Source organism: Haliotis rubra, unplaced genomic scaffold, assembly GCF_003918875.1.
Source record: "Haliotis rubra isolate DU_JTF1 unplaced genomic scaffold, ASM391887v1 Scf1452, whole genome shotgun sequence".
In the NCBI taxonomy this organism is placed as follows: domain Eukaryota; kingdom Metazoa; phylum Mollusca; class Gastropoda; order Lepetellida; family Haliotidae; genus Haliotis; species Haliotis rubra.
The window spans coordinates 82369-104094 of record NW_025765395.1 but is presented as its reverse complement, the minus strand read 5'-3'; the positions used below and the strand labels follow the sequence as shown (position 1 = coordinate 104094).

Genomic DNA, 21726 nt, shown 5'->3' with positions numbered 1-21726 from the left:
TGATGCTTAATGGTCCACTTAGACTGTCACGAAAAATGCATCACCAATATTGAAAATGTTGTGTTCCGCAGGTTCAACGTTTGGACTTACAGTAGGACCCATGACATATTGTGATTGTAATGACAATCCAAATCCCAAGAATCATTATTGTAATGGCGACTCCTACAGTCTCACAGATCCCGGAAACTTTTTCTTCCTCCCAAAACTCATGTAATGCTTTGAACCAAAGAAAGTCTTGTCATTTTTAAAGGAGATCTTTCTTTGTATAAAAATAAGATATTTTCGAAAATGTTATTCTATGTTCGAACATGTATATCCCACTAAGGGATTCGATATGATTAACGAATGAAGACTCATCACAGAGACAATAGTGCTCAGTGTGACGCTCAACAAACAAACAAACAAACAAACAAACAAACAAACTGAAAATAGAAATCATTTTGTTTAAGCATGCAACGTTTTGTGCAGTAGGAAACGTGGGGAAACGTTGGCATATGTGTGAGTAAAAGAAATGACCAGTGACAATGCAGCGATTCATCTTACTAACGGCGTTGAATGTATATTGTAAACCAAAAGTCACTGTGTTCTTTAATCTGATTGGTTGAAAAACGTGATCAAATGGTATTTGATTCCCGGAAATTCTCTGCGTATTAATACATACAAACATCGCTCACACCATTGTATTGTTACGTCGTCAGCTGTGATGACGTCATTTAGATCATATTGTGACGTAAAGTCCGAATGACGTCACAAATGAGCATTTCCAGATGCTACCATGGGACACGGCCGGCTGATGACATTTCACTGCTGTACCCGTACTCGATGTCAATGAGAGCAGACACAAAACACGTGTGTGGACCTTTCGGTTTACTTTTAGATGACAGTCGATAAACATCATAGTTGGTGAAATTGACATTTGAAGCACGGAAATATTTCATTTGAAACCTCCGGCTCACGCCGTCGGTTCCAAATGAATTCCCGTGCTTCAAATACTCAATAACACCCGGAAATTCGCCAACACATGATGTTTATCTCCTAATTGTAATGGGCATTGGGGTTGCGTCCATTTGGTTTGATTATACACTGGCATTCCGTTTCGTAGCCTTGCCTAAGATCCGGGTTATAATTGGTCTTCAGCAACCCGCTTGTCGTAAGAGAAGACTAACGGGAGCGGGTGGTCAGACTCGCTGACTTGGTTGACCCACGTCATCGTATCCCAATGGCGTAGATCGATGCTCCTTCTACTAGGGATTGTTAGACTCAGTATAGCAGTGTAACGAATAATGCTGAGCCTAAGTTTACTTAGACTGCCAACTGTGCCAGAAATAGCTGAATCTACTACTGCTTTGTTTCACCACCCAAGCAAAATCTTTGTGTACATAAAACATTCCTAACTTTTGAAACCCAGTTCGAACTACCGTCACTATCATACAGTAAAACCATATTATAAGTCTTCCTAACATCCTTAAAATCTCTGACCTATTACCATTTGATTTTTGTGTACGAGTACAGGGTATAGGCCGCACTGACCTAACACAGCATATGTAGGTGTCTTTATAGCCAGGTGTAGAGCCTAATAAGGTGGTAAGGCGTCTACCTATCACGCCGAAGGTTCGATCCCCGATGGAGGCACCTAGGTTTGCGTAGTATGCTTGGACAAGATACTTAGAGCCACATTGTCTCCAGTTCACCCGTTCGATGTGCTGGCAATGTGAGTGTTTACAGCTTGTTCAGCTTTGACCTGATCAAGTGAATATTAATGATATGCGTGACCGTGTCACAACTGGTTGGGCCTATTATCGTGAAGGGGTGCACCTTTTATCAGATGATTGGTGTAAACGATCGAGTGGACTGATTGCTGTGCCCATGCTGTAAATTGGGACAGAAATATTGCAGTTGAGCATGAAATAGAAAAAATGGTAACTGAACTGGGTGTAGAGTGATAGCGAGAGTGAATCGGATTGTGAAAGTAACTGAAGTCCGTAAGTTTTAAAGTTATCAAACCAAACTAACTCATATGACTGTATAAACAATTCAATTAAAATGACATGATTGGGTGTTTTTTCTGAAGTGTTGTTTTCCGGGACAAGTTCTGTAACAAATCTATGTATGCATGCAACATTAATAACATTCTCTGCACCCCTATTTAATGAAGATAACCCGATCTGCCGTTTGTGCCATTTGACCTCCCGGGTCATGCATATGTAGAGTAGCTCAGGTCAATCTGAACAAGTTGTAGTTCATTGCTCCTAACAGGCAGCATGGGCCAGGGAGTTGAAACAGTATCATAGTGTCCTATGACCGGGGATAGTAATGTACGTAGCGCCTTGACCAGACAATGTGCCTGGGTATGAGTGCCATATAAGCGGACTATTTCTGTTAGTTTATTAATTTATTACAGTGTCATGTGTTACATGGTATAAAACATTTAGTCCAGATATACAATACAAACACCGGGTCTCACGGGGCCGAAATGACAACTTAAAATGTTGCAGATTAAACATTCAGTTACTATTACTGTAGAAATTTTGCATGCAGTTATTTGTATTTTTCTATAGTTCCAAATTGTTTAAAAACCCATACTTGACAGCCATAAACACAAGAATCTTTCACGGAAATATGTTAGTTTCGCAAATTTCGAAAAAGATTTTGCTGTAGATCGTTATCGTTGCTAAGGACACTACAATTCCTTGCGCAACACCAGGAACAACGAGACATCAATTTTCAAAGTCAGACACCAGGCCATCCAATCTGTAATGGATGGTTGAATAAGTATTGAAATTCATCAGTCATTCCTACAAACCATAACCAATTGCTACAAACACATATTTATTCAGATTGAGGTGCAATTTGCCTTTAATTCAAGGCTGCCGAAGCCGAGGTAGGGGTTACCGAAGTTACACTGACACGCAGTCGCTTTGTCTGGGTGATACACCTCGCCCATCTTGATGATGACGTCACCGTGTTTGCAGTTCAAGCCTGGAAGACAAAACATGGCGAACGTGTGAAGCAGATTCATTAAAGATTGATTACGCCAGTAATACGACATTTGTACATTTGCTTAACTAACCGTATTGTAAGTTTGGAAGATATAGTGATGTGCTTTTGTAACACTTTATGGAGCAAGGGGTACGTCGTATATTGCTTGCACTTATTTATACAAGATTCATGTAAATAGGGTTACCATTCATCTCACAAAGGGACAGATTCATTACAAGGATATTCCACTTCACATGCTTACACAATTGATTACATCTCAACTTAGTTGAGGGTTACCTCTTTCCCGTACTGGCTCCCGAACAGGTATCGCTGCATAACCGTTATCGCCAATACATCAGTATCACACGTGCGCACTTCCGGTCAATTCCAATTCCGGTATTAAATACCACGGTATTTGACAACAATAAAGGACAGCAAAAGATAATTCTTCGCGGTCAGTAACAGAAAAGAGCAAAATTGAAGATAAGGTTATGAGCCCTACAACAAATTTTGAACTTAGTCACAGGATCTATATAGTAGCAAGTTTAAGTTCACAAAAGTCGTTAACTGTTTCATTCCCTATCAATGTACTGTAAACACACACTCAACTAGTCACACAGTCAATTATTCGATTTTACTTTATAATATAAATATATATTATTTCTCGAATGACCTGAAAAATTCTGAAATGGCGATAACTGTTACAGATAGTTGTGATAAAACTCCTATTTGTACTGCCATGATTCCCTTCCGCCGCGTTATATATTATAAAAACATGATCGGCGGCAGTAAACGGGCTAGACACATCGGTGAATAGCTAATTAAGTACTATCATTATTAATTGCATTTCATTAATGTAACGAACGGCGCAGTAATTTTGTAAATACCGCTAAAATATTGCGATAACTGTTCGGCAGCCAGTACCATTACTGCTATGTGTCAGTCGTATTCTTTGTACAACAATTGAGATCATTCGTACCCTGGATACTCAGCCTTGGCCTATTTTACACAAAACTGGACCATTGTTGCCGTGAGGCGAGTATCATCTCTGTCGTTGCTGCTATAATCGCTGCTTTCGACATTATACTTCCTCTCTGTTTTGTACTACCACTCTGAAATTTTGTTGTGATCTGTACCGAAGTTTAAACTTAGTTTATTTTAGAATACAATTGTACATCACATCTGTCTGTTGTATGTTGGTGTCACATCGCGTTCTTTTACAGATTTCTCGGCTAACGTAACATTACTGACGTCTCTGCTAACATGGCTGACACATAATTGATGGAAGATGGCTTCCATCTCTGCTTACATTTGCCATTCTACATCTTTGCTTATGACACCGCTTACATTGGTGCTTACATGATCGTTTACATGGCTACTGACATCTCCACTTAAACGGTTGGTTACATCACTGCTTATATATCATTGTTTACATCTCACCATTTGGACATGTTGAACAACACTGGTTTGGTGATTTCACAGCATCAACACACATAGCAACTGCGCAGTCAATGGATATGCAGGCAGGTCGACCGGCAGCTGCACAGAAGCACTGCTCGCAGGGCGTTGGTCTGAAAGACTCGCCAACCATGTAGTATTTGCCGTTGTTTAGGCATGCGTTGGGCGTAGTTGTAAGGATGACTGGGGAGGTGTTGATGACGGCCACCAGGCATAAACTCAGCAGGCAGAGGAGGATACCGATCATCGTTTCCTTTGTGCTGCAGCTTGGTGCAAATGGTGACTGTTAGTTTTCGTCTGAAATTCGTTATCAGAATTTCAAGATAATGTAGTTTGATGACCACGTGACGTGTAAGGTGTGTTGCTCCCACTCAGATTGTAAGTGGCACTTGTGTAGGTAAAGGATACATGTTACTGAAAGATATGTCACAAAGATTAGGATTGCAGATGTTATATTATCCGAATGCGTAACTCAGAAAACACCAGAAATTAGACGCCACAGAGTTAAAAGAAACACAAGTTATGCGTAACCCTTCATGGTAACTTAGCTCATATGCATTTACAGACCTTGTGGGTGAGTAAGTAAGTGAGTGAGTGAGTGCGTGAGTATGGTTGTACGCAGCTTTTAGCAATATTCCAGCAATATAACGGCGGGGACAATTCAGGAATGGGCTTTACGCATTATACCCATGTGGGGAGTCGAATCCGGGCCTTCGTTCTGACGAGCAAACGCTTTAACCACTAGGCTTTTCCACTCCTATGCTGAGTGTTGCTGCAAAAAGGATTTATATAAAGGAAAAAGAAACAACAATTCCCGCCCTATTTTGACAAAAAAAATCAACAACCCAGCAGCACAAAACTCAAGCCTGAGTTACACCAATGTAAAGGGTGACGTGAAGCGACCAATTCGCAAAGCTCACTCAGAGGAAAATGATTGTGAAGTTCAGAAGTGCACACGTGTACATATATCATGAAATCCACTAAATAATGACACAGCAAAATGTCCCTCCAACACGTTTCAATTTTCAGGCAGTGTAGATGACTATACTTTTATCTTCACTCCCTGGAAATATAGTTGAACTATGAAGGAGAGAAATTCGTGTTGAAACATTATTTTGTGGGTGTATATATTTGTTCATATTCGGACTAAGAACTGCATTTATACCCATGCTACATTTACTCATGATTTTTATCAACTATTGGTCAGACGTGCTGACTTTGACACACGGTTAGATAGATGCTCATGTGTTGATCACTGGATTGTCTGGTTCCGACTCGATTATTTAAAGACCACCGCCATATAGCGGGAATATTACTGAGTGTGGCTATTGACAACAAACAAAATCAAATATGTGGCTCATAAAGTTGAAACGTGTAGGAGGGGAATTAGCGTTGTGTCATATATTTGTGGATGACTTTGTATATGTATAGTTCATGGTTATAGTTATTTCATGTTTAAGTTAATATATTATACATGCGTATGATATGTAATTGTTAGTACATTGTATAATGAAAGCATATTCATGAAATGATAAAACACACACACACACACACACACAATCATACGTACACAAGCGTTTAAACTATATATAACAGAATATAACTACGACTTTTATTTGAAAGAAGCATTATTTTCTGAAAAGATAATGAAGATGGCTAGGATTTAATAAAGAATGTGTTTTGTTATCAATGTTACCAATAATACGTCATTAGAGCAAACAAATTTAAACTCGGGTAAACTTAAAAGCTTGATGACCCGGAAGTCACTAACACAATACATAGACTGCCCAGGCTGTAATTTCATACTATCAGCCCTTAGAGAATACCTTTAACAATGCCATACCTACAAGGCTACTTTGACAGAACAATGTTATGCATACAAGGCATCCTTGACAGAACAATGCTATACCTACAAGGCATCGTTGACAGAACAATGCTATGACTACAAGTCATCATTGACAGAACAATGCTATACCTACAAGTCATTGTTGACAGAACAATGCTATACCTACAAGGCATCTTTGACAGAATAATGCCATACCTACAAGGCATCTTTGACAGAACAATGCTATACCTACAAGTCATCTTTGACAGAACAATGCTATACCTACAAGTCATTGTTGACAGAACAATGCTATACCTACAAGTCATCTTTGACACAACAATACCATACCTACCTAAGACCGCCTCCGTGGTGTAGTGGTTAGAGCGTCCGCCTGGAGAGCGGAAGGTCGCGTGTTCGATCTCCAACCGCGTCATACCAAACGACGTTAAAATATGGCACTTGTTGGTCCCTGCCTGGCGCTCGGCATTAATGTGTACAACAAGGACTGGTCGGCTCGGAGTCAGTATAATGTGTCTGAGTGAGGTATTCCTGCTTCACTGCGGCATGCTATCTCAGTGGGCTGGCACTATAAAACCAGCTTCAGTCTGCGCTAGTACAAGCAGCCGCACATACACATACACACACATGCACGTCGTCATATGAGCGAAGTATTCTCAAGCACGACGTTAAACCCAATTTCACCTCACCTCACCTCACCTCACCTACCTAAGTTGTTTTTTTATCAGAACAATGCTTTATTTACAACGCCTTTGTCCCTTGTCATCTTGGCATTAATGTTGGTTTTAGGTAGATAATTTCATACGAATATTGTATATATACCAGCTATAAAATGGCGGGGTGAAAAAAACTGAATCAGTTAGAATTTGTCAAACCATTGATTGATTGATTGAGTGAGTTTAGTTTTACACCGCCCTAAGCAATATTTCAGCTATATGGCGACGGTCTGTTAATAATCGAGTCTGGACAAGACAATCAAGTGATCAACAGCATGAGCATCCATCTGCGGAACTGGGAACCGATGACATGTGTCAACCAAGCAAGCGAGCCTGACCACCCGATCCCGTTAGTCGCCTCTTACGACAAGCATGGGTTACTGCAGGTTCATTCTAACCCGGACCTTCACGGGTCAGTGGTTGATATAATGAACAACAATCCACGTTGCCATCAACGCTGAAGGTGTCAGACACGTTATATGCATAGTTCGTTATAGAATAAAGACTAAACGATGTATACTAAACGGTATAGTGTTTATCCCTGATAACAGTCCTTCTTTTCTCGATGATGTAAACTCGACGTGACATTTTGACATCAAGCAACATCTTTCTCAAGCTTGTTTCTTTCTGTGTCACATGCCAACACATGATTCGGCTGCACGGTTTATAATGTTACTTTGATTGGTGCGTTAAAAACAAGAGCGCCTCCTTGTCTAAGCATCCGCACTCCACCAAATATCCATATGTTTATTCTAGGTGAGTAAAAACCAGCTTGTCGAACGTGTTCTAAAAATACACGAGTTTCCCTCTTTGGTGAGATTCGGATCGAATGCCAATATTGTTTTGGCAGTTAAAAACCTGGTATCTTTTTCTTGAGTATGGACATGGAGAGTAATACAGCAGCGTCTGCTAGTCAGAGCTTCACTTTTGACAGATCACCACGGTTTGGCATGCCAGAGGCCTACCTTTGGCAGAGCAGTGCCCCACTGCAAGGCATACCACAACATGTGTATGGTCGCCTAGTGGTTCCCTCGTCACGGCAATCACTTGATATATATTTGCTGTTCTTTAACGCAGCATTCAGCAATATTCCAGTTATATGACAGGTGTCTGTTAACAAACTGGATCCAACCTGACCTTATTGACAACATGACAGTCATAAAGCAGAGTAGTCAGCCACCCTACACCTGATCAGTCATGGTCGGTTAAATAAATAGTGACTCAAAATGAATAACTCATTAATAATTCATACACACGTTAACAGATCGCTACGAATGTATATTTATTCAAACTGAGGTGCAATTTGGCTTTAATTCAAGTAAGCCATGGTCCATGGGGATATTGAAGTTGCACTGACACGAAGTCGCCTTGTCAGGTTGATACACCTCGCCAATCTTGATGATGACGTCACCGTGTTTGCAGTTCATGCCTGGAAGACAAAATATGGCGAACGTGGGAAGCAAATTCATGAATGACCGATTACGCCAGTAGCACGACATTTGTACAGTTGCTTTACTAAACAGTATTGTAATAACGGTAGATACAATGATGAGATTTACCATGTCCTTTGTTGCACCAAATCTATCCCTCATTTAATGGAAGGACAAGAACCACTTCACATGCTTACAGTATTGAACACATTTTTACCTACTTGAATGTTTACCTAATTGATGAATCATGCATGCAGTGTCATGCTTTGTGTAACAATGTTCCAAATGTATAACGTTATAACAATGGGGGGCAGTGGTGTACTACTCCAGGGAGTTAGAGAATCGTCTGGAATATTTTTAACGTGCTTAGGCTTTCCTCTTATCTCACATCACATCTCAAGTTTCATGTAGAGCGGCAACTGGATGGAGATCATTATTAAGCTGGATACTCTCAGCCTCGGCCTATTTTACTCAAAACTGGACCACTGTTGCAATGAGGCGAGTATCATCATCTCTCTGTCGTTACTGCTATAATCGACATTATACTGCCTCTCTATTTTGTACCACCACTCGGGAACCTTGTAGTGATCTGTATTGATTTAATTGATTTAACTTAGTTAATCTTAGAACACAATTGTACATTACATCTCGTTGTTTTTTGTTTACAACCTTCTTGTTTAACGTTTGGTTCCAGATCACCACGTGACATGTATGACATGTCTGCTAACATGGCTGACACATGAATTGGTGACATCTTGGCTTCCATCTCTGCTTCGTTTATATTTCTACATCCTTGCTTATATCACTACTTACATGGGAGTTTACATGGTCGTTTACATGGCTGCTGACATCTCCGTTTAAATGGTTGCTTATATAAGTGCTTATATCATTGCTTATATCATTGCTTATATCATTGCTTAACTCAGACGTTACATGATGGTTTAAATCATTGCTTCTATCATTACTCATATTGCTGCTTACGTCATTGGTAAACACTCCTGTATGCGAAAGTTATTGATATGGTAAAGTTATCGAACCATTTGGACAGGCTGGGCAGCACTAGTCTGGTTGTTTCACGGCATCAACACACATAGCAACTGCGCAGTCAATGACCAAGCAGGCAGCTTGACCGAGAGTTCCGCAGAAACACTTCTCACATGGTGTTGGACTGAAGTCCTCGCCGACCAAGTAGAATTTGCCACGATGTACGCATCCGCCGGGCATGGTTGTGTGGATGTATGGAGGAATGGTGTTGATGACGGCCACCAGGCAACTCAGCAGGAAGAGCAGGATACTGGTCATCGTTTTGTTTTGGGCAGGAGACAGGTAAATATGGTCGACTGTCGGAATGACAGTTTTGGTGTGACATTCAATGTCTGGATTTCGATATATAACCAATAGTTTGATGACCACGTGACGTGTAAAGTGTGCGGCTTCTTTCCTTATCAGATTGATAGTGGCAGTTGTGTAGGTGGAAGATAAGTATGATAAGCGTTGCTGACGATGGTGTTTTATGACAGGTGTCTCCCAAATCTGAGGAGGTTGTTGCCAGGGTTCCTCCTGGTAGCCATCTTGTCGGGGTGATACCCGAGCTCCCTGTTGCCTACTTCGAAGATGATCAGATACAGATACCAAAGTTTGCTTCGCCATTAGAATGCTTCTGTGTTGTCGATTGTTTCAGCATTTCAAATTTCAAGCGTATAAGTTGAAGTTTATATGTTAACGATGCCACGTTTAAGGTTGTGAAATATACATATAAATTCCTCTACTTTGAATACAAACTCTCTAACCTTTACGTTAAAATATTGACAATGTGACTCATATTTACGTCTCATGAAAGCTCTTTCTTTATATCAAACTTATATCAAATGTACAACATTGTTGCTCCATAATATGTAATTCATGATGTTTAGTATTTCATGTTCATGATAATATAATATCATGTGTAATTGTTAGCATATTGGTAGCAGTATTCACATGCCCATGACTATTACAAGTAATGCTTTATTGTAGCATGTTACGTAGTCTCTAAAAATATTCAATTTTGAAAGAAGCAAACAGCTCAACTTCAACTGGAAAGGTCGACATCCTACATAATACAAACAGAGAGACATGTATTCATCCGTACACAAGCCGTCAAACGTTTGCAGAATGAACTTTCAAATAAATGAAATGGAAACACACACACATGCATTCATACGTTTACAAGCCTTCAAACATTTACAGAATGTTTTTCTTCTTCAAAGAAGAAATAGAAAATGAAGCTACCTTAGGATTTGTTTGTTTTCAGTGTCACCAAAAGTGCGTTACAAGAGCAAACAAATCCGAGCTCAGGTTTACCCTAATGACCCGAAACTTACTATCAAACTATATATATTGTCCTATTTGTATTTACTACTAGCAGGACTAATAGAATATGTCACGCCATCCTCAATAATGCTACACATCTGTTGGTGTAGGTGTAGGTGTAGGTGTAGGTGTAGGTGTAGGTGTAGGTGTAGGTGTAGGTGGACGTGGGTGGTTCTAACGATTCACCTTTGTCATAAGAAAAAGTGATATGTGGGTCACCTTCAGTAGAGCAGGTAGATGATTTCTTATGAACCCTGTATTGCAGCAGGGAGACTGTTGTAGAGTATCCCTGATTGCAGTGATCCTGTGAAAAGGACAATACAATTTTGCCTCTTCCAAAGTAAACTAATTCTAGTTCGTTATTACCGCAGTTTGTTATACCAATTTCGACTATTTAATGTCTTCATTACCGAAATTAAAGTAGTTAGTATTAAGTGTGTGCGCACATGCGAATCGACTAAAATATACAGCATGTGGTCGGGCCCCCATTGGCAGTCGGCTATAAGCGTAGTTTGGTATACGCATATCGACCAAGTATACAGTATGTGGTCGGGCCCCCATTGGAAGTCGGCTATAAACGTAGTTTGGTATACGCATATCGACCAAATATACAGTATGTGGTCGGACCCCATAGCAGTCGGCTATAAGCGTAGTTTGGTATACGCATATCGACCAAGTATACAGTATGTGGTCGGACCCCATAGCAGTCGGCTATAAGCGTAGTTTGGTATACGCATATCGACCAAGTATACAGTATGTGGTCGGACCCCATAGCAGTCGGCTATAAGCGTAGTTTGGTATACGCATATCGACCAAGTATACAGTATGTGGTCGGGCCCCCATTGGAAGTCGGCTATAAGCGTAGTTTGGTATACGCATATCGACCAAGTATACAGTATGTGGTCGGGCCCCCATTGGCAGTCGGCTATAAGCGTAGTTTGGTATACGCATATCGACCAAGTATATAGTATGTGGTCGGGCCCCCATTGGCAGTCGGTTATAAGCGTAGTTTGGAATACGCATATCGACCAAGTATACAGTATGTGGTCGGGCCCCCACAGCAGTCGGCTATAAGCGTAGTTTGGTATACGCATATCGACCAAGTATACAGTATGTGGTCGGGCCCCCATAGCAGTCGGCTATAAGCGTAGTTTGGTATACGCATATCGACCAAGTATACAGTATGTGGTCGGGCCCCCATAGCAGTCGGCTATAAGCGTAGTTCGATATACGCTAATCTACCAAGTATACAGTATGTGGTCGGGACAAAAGTAGTTCGTTATAAGCATGAGCGTTTTAGACATAGTTACAAATTGTATCCCCATGAAACGTAACGTACATACGGTTTAAGTACCGATGCCCAGATCGTTCGGAATGGGCAGGATGTTTCATTTCAAGTAACCGCTGATGTGACAAAAAGTGAGTTGAACTGTATTTCTGGTATTTCACAGCTTCATATCCCATTCGATTTTTACGGATATTTCAACTTCCAATGGCGCAAGGCGTGAAGCCTATAAATCATGTCATCGTTCATGGGTATTTGGAATAATGCATGATTTTATTATCAAACGACAACGACAGAGAATAACTTGGATTATCCGCCAAACAGTTTCCATTGGGCGGTAGTTAGGCCAAGCGCACTGTTCCACATAACAACCTCAGCGATAAGACAATTGTAACTTTATCAAAGACTTCTGGCTGACTGCAAAGGCTTTGGAGAATGGCACCCAAGACCTTAGAAACAAACACACCATTCAAATTGCTAGAAACTGAGCGAAATGTTTTGGTTCGAAAACGTAAAGGGATAAAACTCCAATTTGAACCTATTGCATACGCTTAACATAAAGAACTGCTTTAGGGTCCCGACCACATACTGTATACTACGTGGATAAGCCTATACCGAACTACGGTTATAACGAATTACTTTCTGTCCTGGGTGATGTACTAAACAACCTTAGCGCTAAGACTACCTTAAATCTATGTTGAGGTATGGGAAATACGGTCACCTTAGCGCTAAGATCGCTTTGTACAACAGCACCCTGGCCATATACTGTATAGTAAGTCCATATTCTATAACGAGCTATGTATTCTTATAACGTTTCTGCCACATACAACGTTGACGGCACCTACCCCGACGCCGTGGAATCAGTGTTTATTATATCAATCACTGGTTTGACAAATTCTGATTGATTCAGTTTTTGCAGCCCGTTTTCGGGTCCAGGCCACATGCTGCCACATTTTAGTCGATTGCAAATAACGCACACATTTAATATTAACTGCTTAAATTTCGGTAATGAACATATACAGCATGTTTTAAAAGTCGGAAACTTCGTTATTAACGAACTAGAATGAGTTCATTTTCGAAGTGACAAAAAATTATTGTATTTATCACAGGATCACTATATCTATATATATCTATATGTATGTATGTATATATATATATATATATATATATATATATAAGGACATATCATTCAGCAACACTTTTCTTCTACCTACACAAGTGCCACTATCAATCTGATAAGAAAAGAAGCACATCCTACGCGTGACGTTGGTTATATATCGAAATCCAGACATTGAATGTCACACCAAAACTGCCATTCCGACAGTCGACCATATTTACCTGTCTCCTGCCCAAACAAAACGATGACCAGTATCCTGCTCTTCCTGCTGAGTTGCCTGGTGGCCGTCATCAACACCAATCCTCCATACATCCACACAACCATGCCCGGCGGATGCGTACATCGTGGCAAATTCTACTTGGTCGGCGAGCACTTCAGTCCAACACCATGTGAGAAGTGTTTCTGCGGAACTCTCGGTCCAGCTGCCTGCTTTGTCATTGACTGCGCAGTTGCTATGTGTGTTGATGCCGTGAAACAACCAGACCAGTGCTGCCCAGCCTGTCCAAATGGTTCGATAACTTCACCATATCAATAACTTTCGCATACAGGAGTGTTTACCAATGACGTAAGCAGCAAAATGAGTAATGGTAGAAGCATAATTTAAAAAAGCATACAAACTGAGAGTTAAGCAATGATATAAGTAGTGCTGTCCAACTTCAAATGGCAAGATGTAAGCAATGATATAGGCAAAGTTATAAGCAATGATGTAAGCAACCATTTGAGCGGAGATGTCAGCAGCCATGTAAACGTTCATATAAGCACCCATGTAAGCGGTGATATTAGTAAAGATGTAGAACGATAAATGTAAGCAGAGATGAAAACCAAGATCTAAACTATCATGTGTCAGCCATGTTAGCAGAGATGTCAGTAAATGTTACAATGTTGAATCCCAAGGTGACTTCAAAACCAAACGTTAACCAAGAAGTCTGTAAAAAAATGTGAAACCTATGTGAAACCAACGTACAACAACGAGATATGATGTACAATTGTATTGAAAGGTTAACTAGGTTAACATATTAATACAGATCACTACAAGGACCGCCTCCGTGGTGTAGTGGTTAGAGCGTCCGCCTGGAGAGCGGAAGGTCGCGGGTTCGATCCCCGACCGCGTCATACCAAAAAGACGTTAAAATATGGTACTTGTTGGTCCCTGCCTGGCGCTCGATATTAATGGGTACAACAAGGACTGGTCGGCTCGGAGTTAGTATAATGTGTCAGAGTGGGGTATTCATGCTTCACTGCGGCATGGTATCTCAGTGCGCTAGCACTATACAACCAGCTTCAGTTTGGGCTAGTACAAGCAGCCGCACATACACATACACATGCATGCACGTCACGACACGTATGAGCGAAATATTCTCAAGCACGACGTAAAACCAAATTTCACCTCACCTCACAGATCACTACAAAGGTTTCATAGTGGTAGTACAAAACAGAGGCAGTGTAATGTCGAAAGCAGCGATTATAGCAGCAGCGACAGAGATGATAACACTCACCTCACTGCAACAATGGTCCAGTATTTTTATAAGAAACAGGTCTAAGCCTTGTCTGTCATACAGACCCTGAAACAAATATATCCAAGAAAGTCCATGCAAGTCTAGAATATGTGGCAAGTCTAGATTTCTTCAGTTTCTGAAAATTAAGAATGTCTCAGGGCTCCTTTTCATTACTTCTTATTTTTTTTATTATGAACTGTTTTATCCGTAAATCATGTTCATTTCAGAGACTAGTTGTTAGTCTAGACTAGGCTGAGCATCCAGAGAAAAAATTATCTCCACACAGTTGCTGGTCTTCTTGTAGCTTGAGTTGTAATGTGAGATGTGTAACAGTTCAATAGTGTAAGAATGTAAGGTGGGTATTATCCTTACATTAAATGAATCTGGCCCTTCGTGAGATGAATGTTACCCCCCCTCTACAGTCTGGCCCTTCAGGCAGGTGAAGTGTCACCTCCACTGGTCTTGTATAATTAAGTGAATCAACATACCTAGTCTCCCTTGCCCCATAACCAATGGGTTATCGCTAAGGAATATTTTGGGGGATAGATGTGGTGCAACAAAGCACACGGTTAATTACATCACTATATCATGGGCTTCGGCATCCTCGAATTAAAGGCAAATTGTACATCAGTGTGAATAAAAATACATTCGTAGCGATCTTTTAAGGTGTGTATGAGTTATTGATGAGTTATTTATTTTGAGTCACTATTTATGTAACCGACCATGAGTGATCTTGTGGTCGGGTGGCTGACTTCGCTGTTTTATGACTTGTTGCTCCTGCTGTCAATAATATCAGGTTGGATCCAGTTTGTTATGACACCCGTCATGTATAACTGGAATATCGCTGAGTGCTGCGTTTAAAAAAATAAAATTTATATCAAGTGATTGGCGTGACGAGCGAACCACTAGGAGACCATACACATGTTCTGGTATGCCTTACAGTGGGGATCTGTCAGGCCAAAGGTAGAGCTTTGGCATGCCAAACCGTGGTGATCTCTCAAAAGTGAAGGCCTGGTAGGCATACACTTCTGCATTACTCTCCATGTCCATACTCAAGAAAAGGATGCAAGGTTTCTGTTTTTAGAACACGTTCGTCAAACCTCTTTCGTAGTTACACCCATCACTCGGTCACTCACTTTGGATGCTTGGACAAAGAGGCACACTCGTTTTTAACGCACCAATCAAATTAACATTACAAAACTTGCACCCGAATCATGTGTTGGCAAGTGACACAGAAACAACAAGCTCGTGAAAGATGTTGCTAGATATCGAAATGTCACGTCAAGTTTACATTATCGTGGAAAGAAGGAATGTAATCAGGGATATACACTGTGGTGATCCTTTGAAGCAAGCAGGGAACGAGTAACTAAAGTATACTGATTGGACAACTAACGTACCAAAGTGACTACTACAGGAATCGGGTCAGAATGCCAACTTGAATACATGCAAACAGGAACCATTGTTCAAAATTGAAACAGTTTCTGCACACAGCTTGAAGAAAAGCAACATAGCCCTTTCCATATTCAAAAGAAATCTATTCTGGAAGCAGTAGTAGATGTTCATTTTCAGCAGGCGTGCATCTTGTTCATCTGTGGATATACATTCTTAACTATTCTCACTCTACTAAACAGAAAGAAGCAGTGCCTACAACCAAGAGATGTGTGACAATGTGAAAAACACGAAACTAGCGACCAATTGTGTTCATGATAAACATCACACAGGGATTTGCTGTCAACCGGTCAACCGACTTGTTTTTCGATTTCAGGAAGAATTATTCGTATCGCACACATATTGTAGACTGGTGTATTTTATGAAACCGTGCAGTAGAGACTCGATTTACGTCGTTAGTGCATTTAAAGATCTGTCACGTGTATAAAGTGTCACAATTAGTGAAAAACTGTTCTTTAAATCTTCATTTTGTTTTTCATTATATTCCGCGAACTGATTCTCATGCTTAGGTTGGAGATGAGAAACATAAAATCATTATGGCCTTACAGATGTTTCCATATCACTCTGCATCGGGTATCTAAAGGCCAGTGGCCCCGTTTCCACGCCTGTGTATATTCAATTTTGCACCCACCCATATTAAGATGTTTGTCTAAGAGTAAGCGTATACATAGCACAAGGCAGTGAAGTTCATGAGCTTATTCAGATACAGAACAACCTCTTTTTCATGATCTGAATATGTGGTAGAATTTGACGATTGGAATATAATGACACATGTCAACCATATCAGTGGGCCTGACCACCCGATCGATTGATTTAATTATTTTATTCACAAATGTGAAAGGGACCCGCTCCCTAATATTTACATACATACAATTTCAATTATATACATCTTAGGAGAGAATAGAGAGAAGGGATAAGAAAGTTAAAGGGAGAAGAGAGGAAGGGACACGACTTATGTGATCACTCAAAACGTTTTGATTGATGAATAAAAATTTGCACACACTTGAAAACGTATTCATTTTGTTGAATAGTCATATCAGGACTTCCAAGTAACATTAATGACAATGTGATTGGAGAGTCACGTTTTACAATATTTATTAAATTTAACATTAATATGTACCACCCGATACCTTTAATCGCCTCTCAAAATAAGCATTGGATCAATCCTCTTGTAATAGTTTCTAGTAACAACATATTACCATAGGTAGATACTCAAACAATGTCTCAGTGATATTGATATTGATTGTTTTTAGCACATATTTTTTAATCTTTATTGAAAGGTGTTGGGTACATCTATTTATTCGTATACACGATCTATACAAATCTAGCAAAAACAGAAAATGGAGAATATAACATATATCAGAGATATATAAAGATGCAATTGTACGAATGAAAAACAGTTAGCTGTAAATTTAGATTTGATAGGTTTCGTGGAATATTTCGGTTTTCCAAAGTTCTTTAATGTGACATTTTCCAGGTGCCCCAAGATATCCAAAGTGAGTGAGAGGTATGGTTGTACGCCGTTTTAGTAATTTTGTATAAATATCACGGGTACTGTTGTCACACTGGAGGCTCGATATGTTGAATTTGTAAACCTCAAACTGACCTAAGGGTATCACATTCATGTGCTTTTCAGTTTGGTGAGGAGACTCATCTGAGATTTTCATGTAACTCAAAGCGTACAACATAGTATAACACATCCCTGTACAGTTGTCACACTGGAGGAAAGATATTTAAAGCGCCACAATTTGCTTGAGGATTTGGGTCCCTCCATGGTCATAATATTTTGATGGTGCTTTGGTGCCGACCTTTCGTTTCCCAAAGAACACTTTAATCTGCCAGTGTACTCGCGTTCCTGGGTTTGACCTTGTGGTGAGCAAATCAGCTCCCCACACTTGCCTTATCTGACCTGCTGACCCTGCTGGTGGCCGGGTTGTTTGGCATGAGTCTGAGCATGGAGATCTTTATTGTTGTGTTATTCCTTCTGTTTTCTCCGTCAGCAGCATCAACGAAGAGAGGATACGGCGTCAACAACCACGTCCTCCTCTGTAACGACTCATACACATTAACAGAGTCATCATGGTGGTAAGATAACAGCGTTTTATGTAGATCCGCAATCATGATCCTAATTTGTTGAAAGGCTTAAGCCTTGTGGCGTTGTACGCAGGAATTTACACACATTCAATTTTTTCAGTTTGACGTTATATCGTCTGATAAATACCTTGATAATTCATTCATCCAGAACAAAAATATATGTTTTTATGTACAACTTATAATTTCCGATTCTCTTATAGGTGTTGCTCCGCGCAACGCAGCGGCAATAGCACCGAGGACAAGTCAAACAATTATAATCATCATACTTATAGTCAATAATCATCAAATGTTGAATCCGTCGACGAAAATGCACATCCATATTTCTGTGGTTTAATAATTGATTCCGTTTAAGTTTTCCTACCACGTAATATTCGACTGACTGGGAGTTTCTACTCATGAGATGGTCTAGTCACCACTTTGGCGTGATTATTTCTGAGTCACTGAGTTCTAGGGCTCCTTTTACAAACACTTCGCGGTTATTCGGAAGTCTGTGATAAAGAATGGGAGTTACAATTGTCATATCTCTAAGATTGCTTTATTACTAATACCGCTAATTTTCTTTTTGGGCTCAATGGAAACTCTTTGGCGGATATTCCGAGTTTTTCCCTTTCGTTGACGTTATATAATAAAACCATGCATTATTCCAAATATCCATGAAGTGTTGGTGGTGACATCATTTATAGGCTTCTGGCCGTGCACTTAGGGAGTTCTACGCAGCTCATATTCGTTAAAAGCGAACGGATTGACCACTAAACTACTCCACCAGTGCGAATTCCGTTTGTGCAAGTTAAAATTTCACTCATTCTCTTACAAGCTTGTTCAGCTTGACCTGATGAAGTTAATACTAATGAATTGCATGACCGTGTCACAGTTGGTTGGGTCTATTATTGTGAAGGGTGCACATTTGTCAGTTGATTGTCAACATGTCCGAACAGCCGAGACAAGGTCGCCGTTTCACATCTCAGTGTCGAGAATCGTCAGCAATATCCTAACTTTCTTTAAAAATGAAGCTACAAACATATTGCAGTTGAACATGAAATAGAAAAAGTGATAACTGAACTGGGTGTAGAGAGTGACAGCGAGAGTGAATCGGATTGTGAAAGTAACTGACGTCTGTACGTTGTAAAGTTAGTAAACCAAACTAGATAGCATATGACTGTATAAACAACTCAATTAAAACATGAAATGATTGTTTGTTTTTCAGAAGTGTTGTTTTCCGGGACAGGTTCTGTTACGAATCTATGTATGCATGTTTTGCACGAACGCAACATTAATAACATTCGTTGCTCCCCTATTTAATAAAGTTAACTCGACCTGCCGTTTGTGCATCCCGGGACATGCATATGTAGAGTAGCTCAGGTCAAGCTGAACGAGCTGTACCTCTACTACGCTTATATACCCTACGCTTATATACATACATACATACATACATACATACATACATACATACATACATACATACATACATACATACATACATACATACATACACACATACACACATACACACATACATACACACATATATACATACATACATTTGTATATATAGCGCCGATATCCAGCTCAGCTCAGCTGCTCAAAGGCGCTTTGTTTTTCCCTCGTTCACTGGATGTCAATCTCAACGGCACATCGCATTGTCAATCTCAACTCCTTGGGGAGCTTATATATTGTCAGTACGCTTCACATTTACTTCATTCCGTTGTATTTCAGGTACAACTGGCGGACAAACTACATCGACTTCATCCACGACGGCTGCAGCCCGAGGGGAGAGTTTGTTCCTATGGTTTGGAGTTTCCAGATAAACTACACACAGCATGTTTCCCAATCGTCTCACTACATCCTTGGTTATAACGAACCAAATGAACGCGACCAATCAAATATTACTCCTCAAACTGCTGCTTCTCATTGGCCAGAAATCGAAAGACTCGCACAAGGCAAGCTGCTCGTAAGCCCCGCCCCTGCTCGTTGTAATGGCTGGCATCTCTGCTTCAAGGAGCCCACTGATTGGCTGGACGAGTTTTTCCAGGCTTGCAGTGGCTGCCGGGTTGACTTCTTGGCTGCGCACACATACAACTGTGACCCGGATAATGACATGCGCTATCTGGAGTCTCTGTACAACCGGTACGGTAAACAAATATGGCTGACGGAATTCTCATGTCCCAAGACAATGTCTGTACAAAAAGAACTGGACTATATGAAACAGATCGTACCTCGACTCGAAGCGGCACCCTTTATATACCGGTATGCGTGGTACATCACACGGCAGCCGGACACTGACTATCTCACATCTGCAGTCAACCTGCTTAAACCAAACGTATCCGAGCTGACGTATCTTGGACATGTGTACAACTCTCTGCCTGCTGTATAGAGATGATATCCCGTTAATGCCTTGATTTGATACGGAGATTAAATTCCTGTAATTCCTAGATTTAGTCCAGGAGTTATGACCCTATAATGCCTAGAATTAGTTCAGAGGTTATGATATTATAATGCCTAGATTTAGTTCTGAGGTTATGATCCTAAAATGCCTAGATTTAGCTCAAGGGTTATAATCTTATAATGCCTTGATTTAGTTCAGATGCTTTGATCTTATAATGCCTTGATTTAGTTCAGATGCTTTGATCTTATAATGCATATGCCTTGGTTTAGTTCAGATGTTATGATCTTATAATGCCTAGATTTAGTTCAGATGTTATGATCTTATAATGCCTTGATTTAGTTCAGTTTTAATGATCTTATAATGCCTTGATTTAGTTCAGATGTTATGATCTTATAATGCCTTGATTTAGCCTTTGTCTTATAATGCCTTGATTTAGTTCACATGTTATGATCTGAACATGCCTTGATTTTGTTAAGAGATTATGACCCTATCATGGCTTGATTTAGTGCAGAGTTTAAGAGCCTATAATGCCTAGGTTTAGTTCGGAGGTAATTACCCTATAATGCCTACATTTGGTATCTAGAGAATTTATGGCCCTATAATCTACAACATATAGATTTGTTCAGGTGATGCATTTAACGTTATTGGTTAAATATGGCTGGCAATAAACGGATAATAAAACATACAATATATCTATTTCTAATAGATGTAGAAAATTAAAACTTTCCGTGAACCTTAATAAGCCATCCCTTGATGTGTCATATAGTTCCTGGTGGTCTGGTGGAATGATGTCTTCATTTTCATTTCCAGGAAAGAATTGATAATAATTTTGTGTGTGTGTGTGTGTGTGTGTGAGAGTGTGTGTGAGAGAGAGAGACAGAGAGAGAGAGTAGAGTGTGTGTGTGTGTGTGTGTGTGAGTGTGAGTGTGTGTGTGTGTGTGTGTGTGTGTGTGTGTGTGGGATACTTGCAGGACGTAGATTGCTTGGTTAAGTTGTTGTTTAACGCCGCACGACGCTGCTATATGGCGGCGGTCTGTACATAATCGAGTCCGGATCAGAAACTCCAGTGATGAACGGCATCAGCATCGATCCACGCAATTGGGATACGATGACATGTGTCCAGCAAG

General features: G+C 40.3%; 2 protein-coding genes across 3 annotated transcripts; one reads left to right on the top strand and one right to left on the bottom strand.

Moving 5' to 3' along the window:
* Positions 1 to 2816: 2816 nt before the first annotated feature.
* Positions 2817 to 4755, bottom strand: LOC124269525 (von Willebrand factor C domain-containing protein 2-like). The gene is made up of 2 exons (XM_046704555.1): positions 4420 to 4755; positions 2817 to 2979 (listed from the first exon to the last, which is right to left on the bottom strand). Exons 1-2 carry the CDS (start codon positions 4682 to 4684, stop codon positions 2834 to 2836), a joined length of 411 nt encoding a protein of 136 aa, XP_046560511.1. The 5' UTR covers positions 4685 to 4755; the 3' UTR covers positions 2817 to 2833.
* A 13291-nt stretch (positions 4756 to 18046) lies between these two features.
* On the top strand, positions 18047 to 21284 carry LOC124269524 (alkali-sensitive linkage protein 1-like). Of its 2 annotated transcripts, XR_006896530.1 has the most exons (3): positions 18047 to 18207; positions 19930 to 20862; positions 20898 to 21284. XR_006896530.1 is itself a non-coding variant. In XM_046704553.1 (2 exons), the coding sequence occupies exons 1-2, from the start codon at positions 18065 to 18067 to the stop codon at positions 20585 to 20587; spliced, it is 801 nt and encodes a 266-aa protein (XP_046560509.1). In that variant the 5' UTR covers positions 18047 to 18064; the 3' UTR covers positions 20588 to 21284. The 2 variants fall into 2 exon arrangements, 1 of the variants encoding a protein (XP_046560509.1); XM_046704553.1 differs by having other exon boundaries at positions 19930 to 21284.
* Positions 21285 to 21726: the final 442 nt, after the last annotated feature.

What these genes read in the sequence shown, in the direction of transcription:
- LOC124269525 (XM_046704555.1), bottom strand. Translation starts at nt 4,684, where the DNA reads ATGATCGGTATCCTCCTCTGCCTGCTGAGTTTATGCCTGGTGGCCGTC. An exon ending in TTGTTCAACATGTCCAAATG is followed by an intron (nt 2,980 to 4,419) that starts GTGAGATGTAAA and finishes TTTGTCTTCCAG; the next exon opens with GCTTGAACTGCAAACACGGT.
- LOC124269524 (XM_046704553.1), top strand. Translation starts at nt 18,065, where the DNA reads ATGAGTCTGAGCATGGAGATCTTTATTGTTGTGTTATTCCTTCTGTTT. An exon ending in TTAACAGAGTCATCATGGTG is followed by an intron (nt 18,208 to 19,929) that starts GTAAGATAACAG and finishes GTTGTATTTCAG; the next exon opens with GTACAACTGGCGGACAAACT.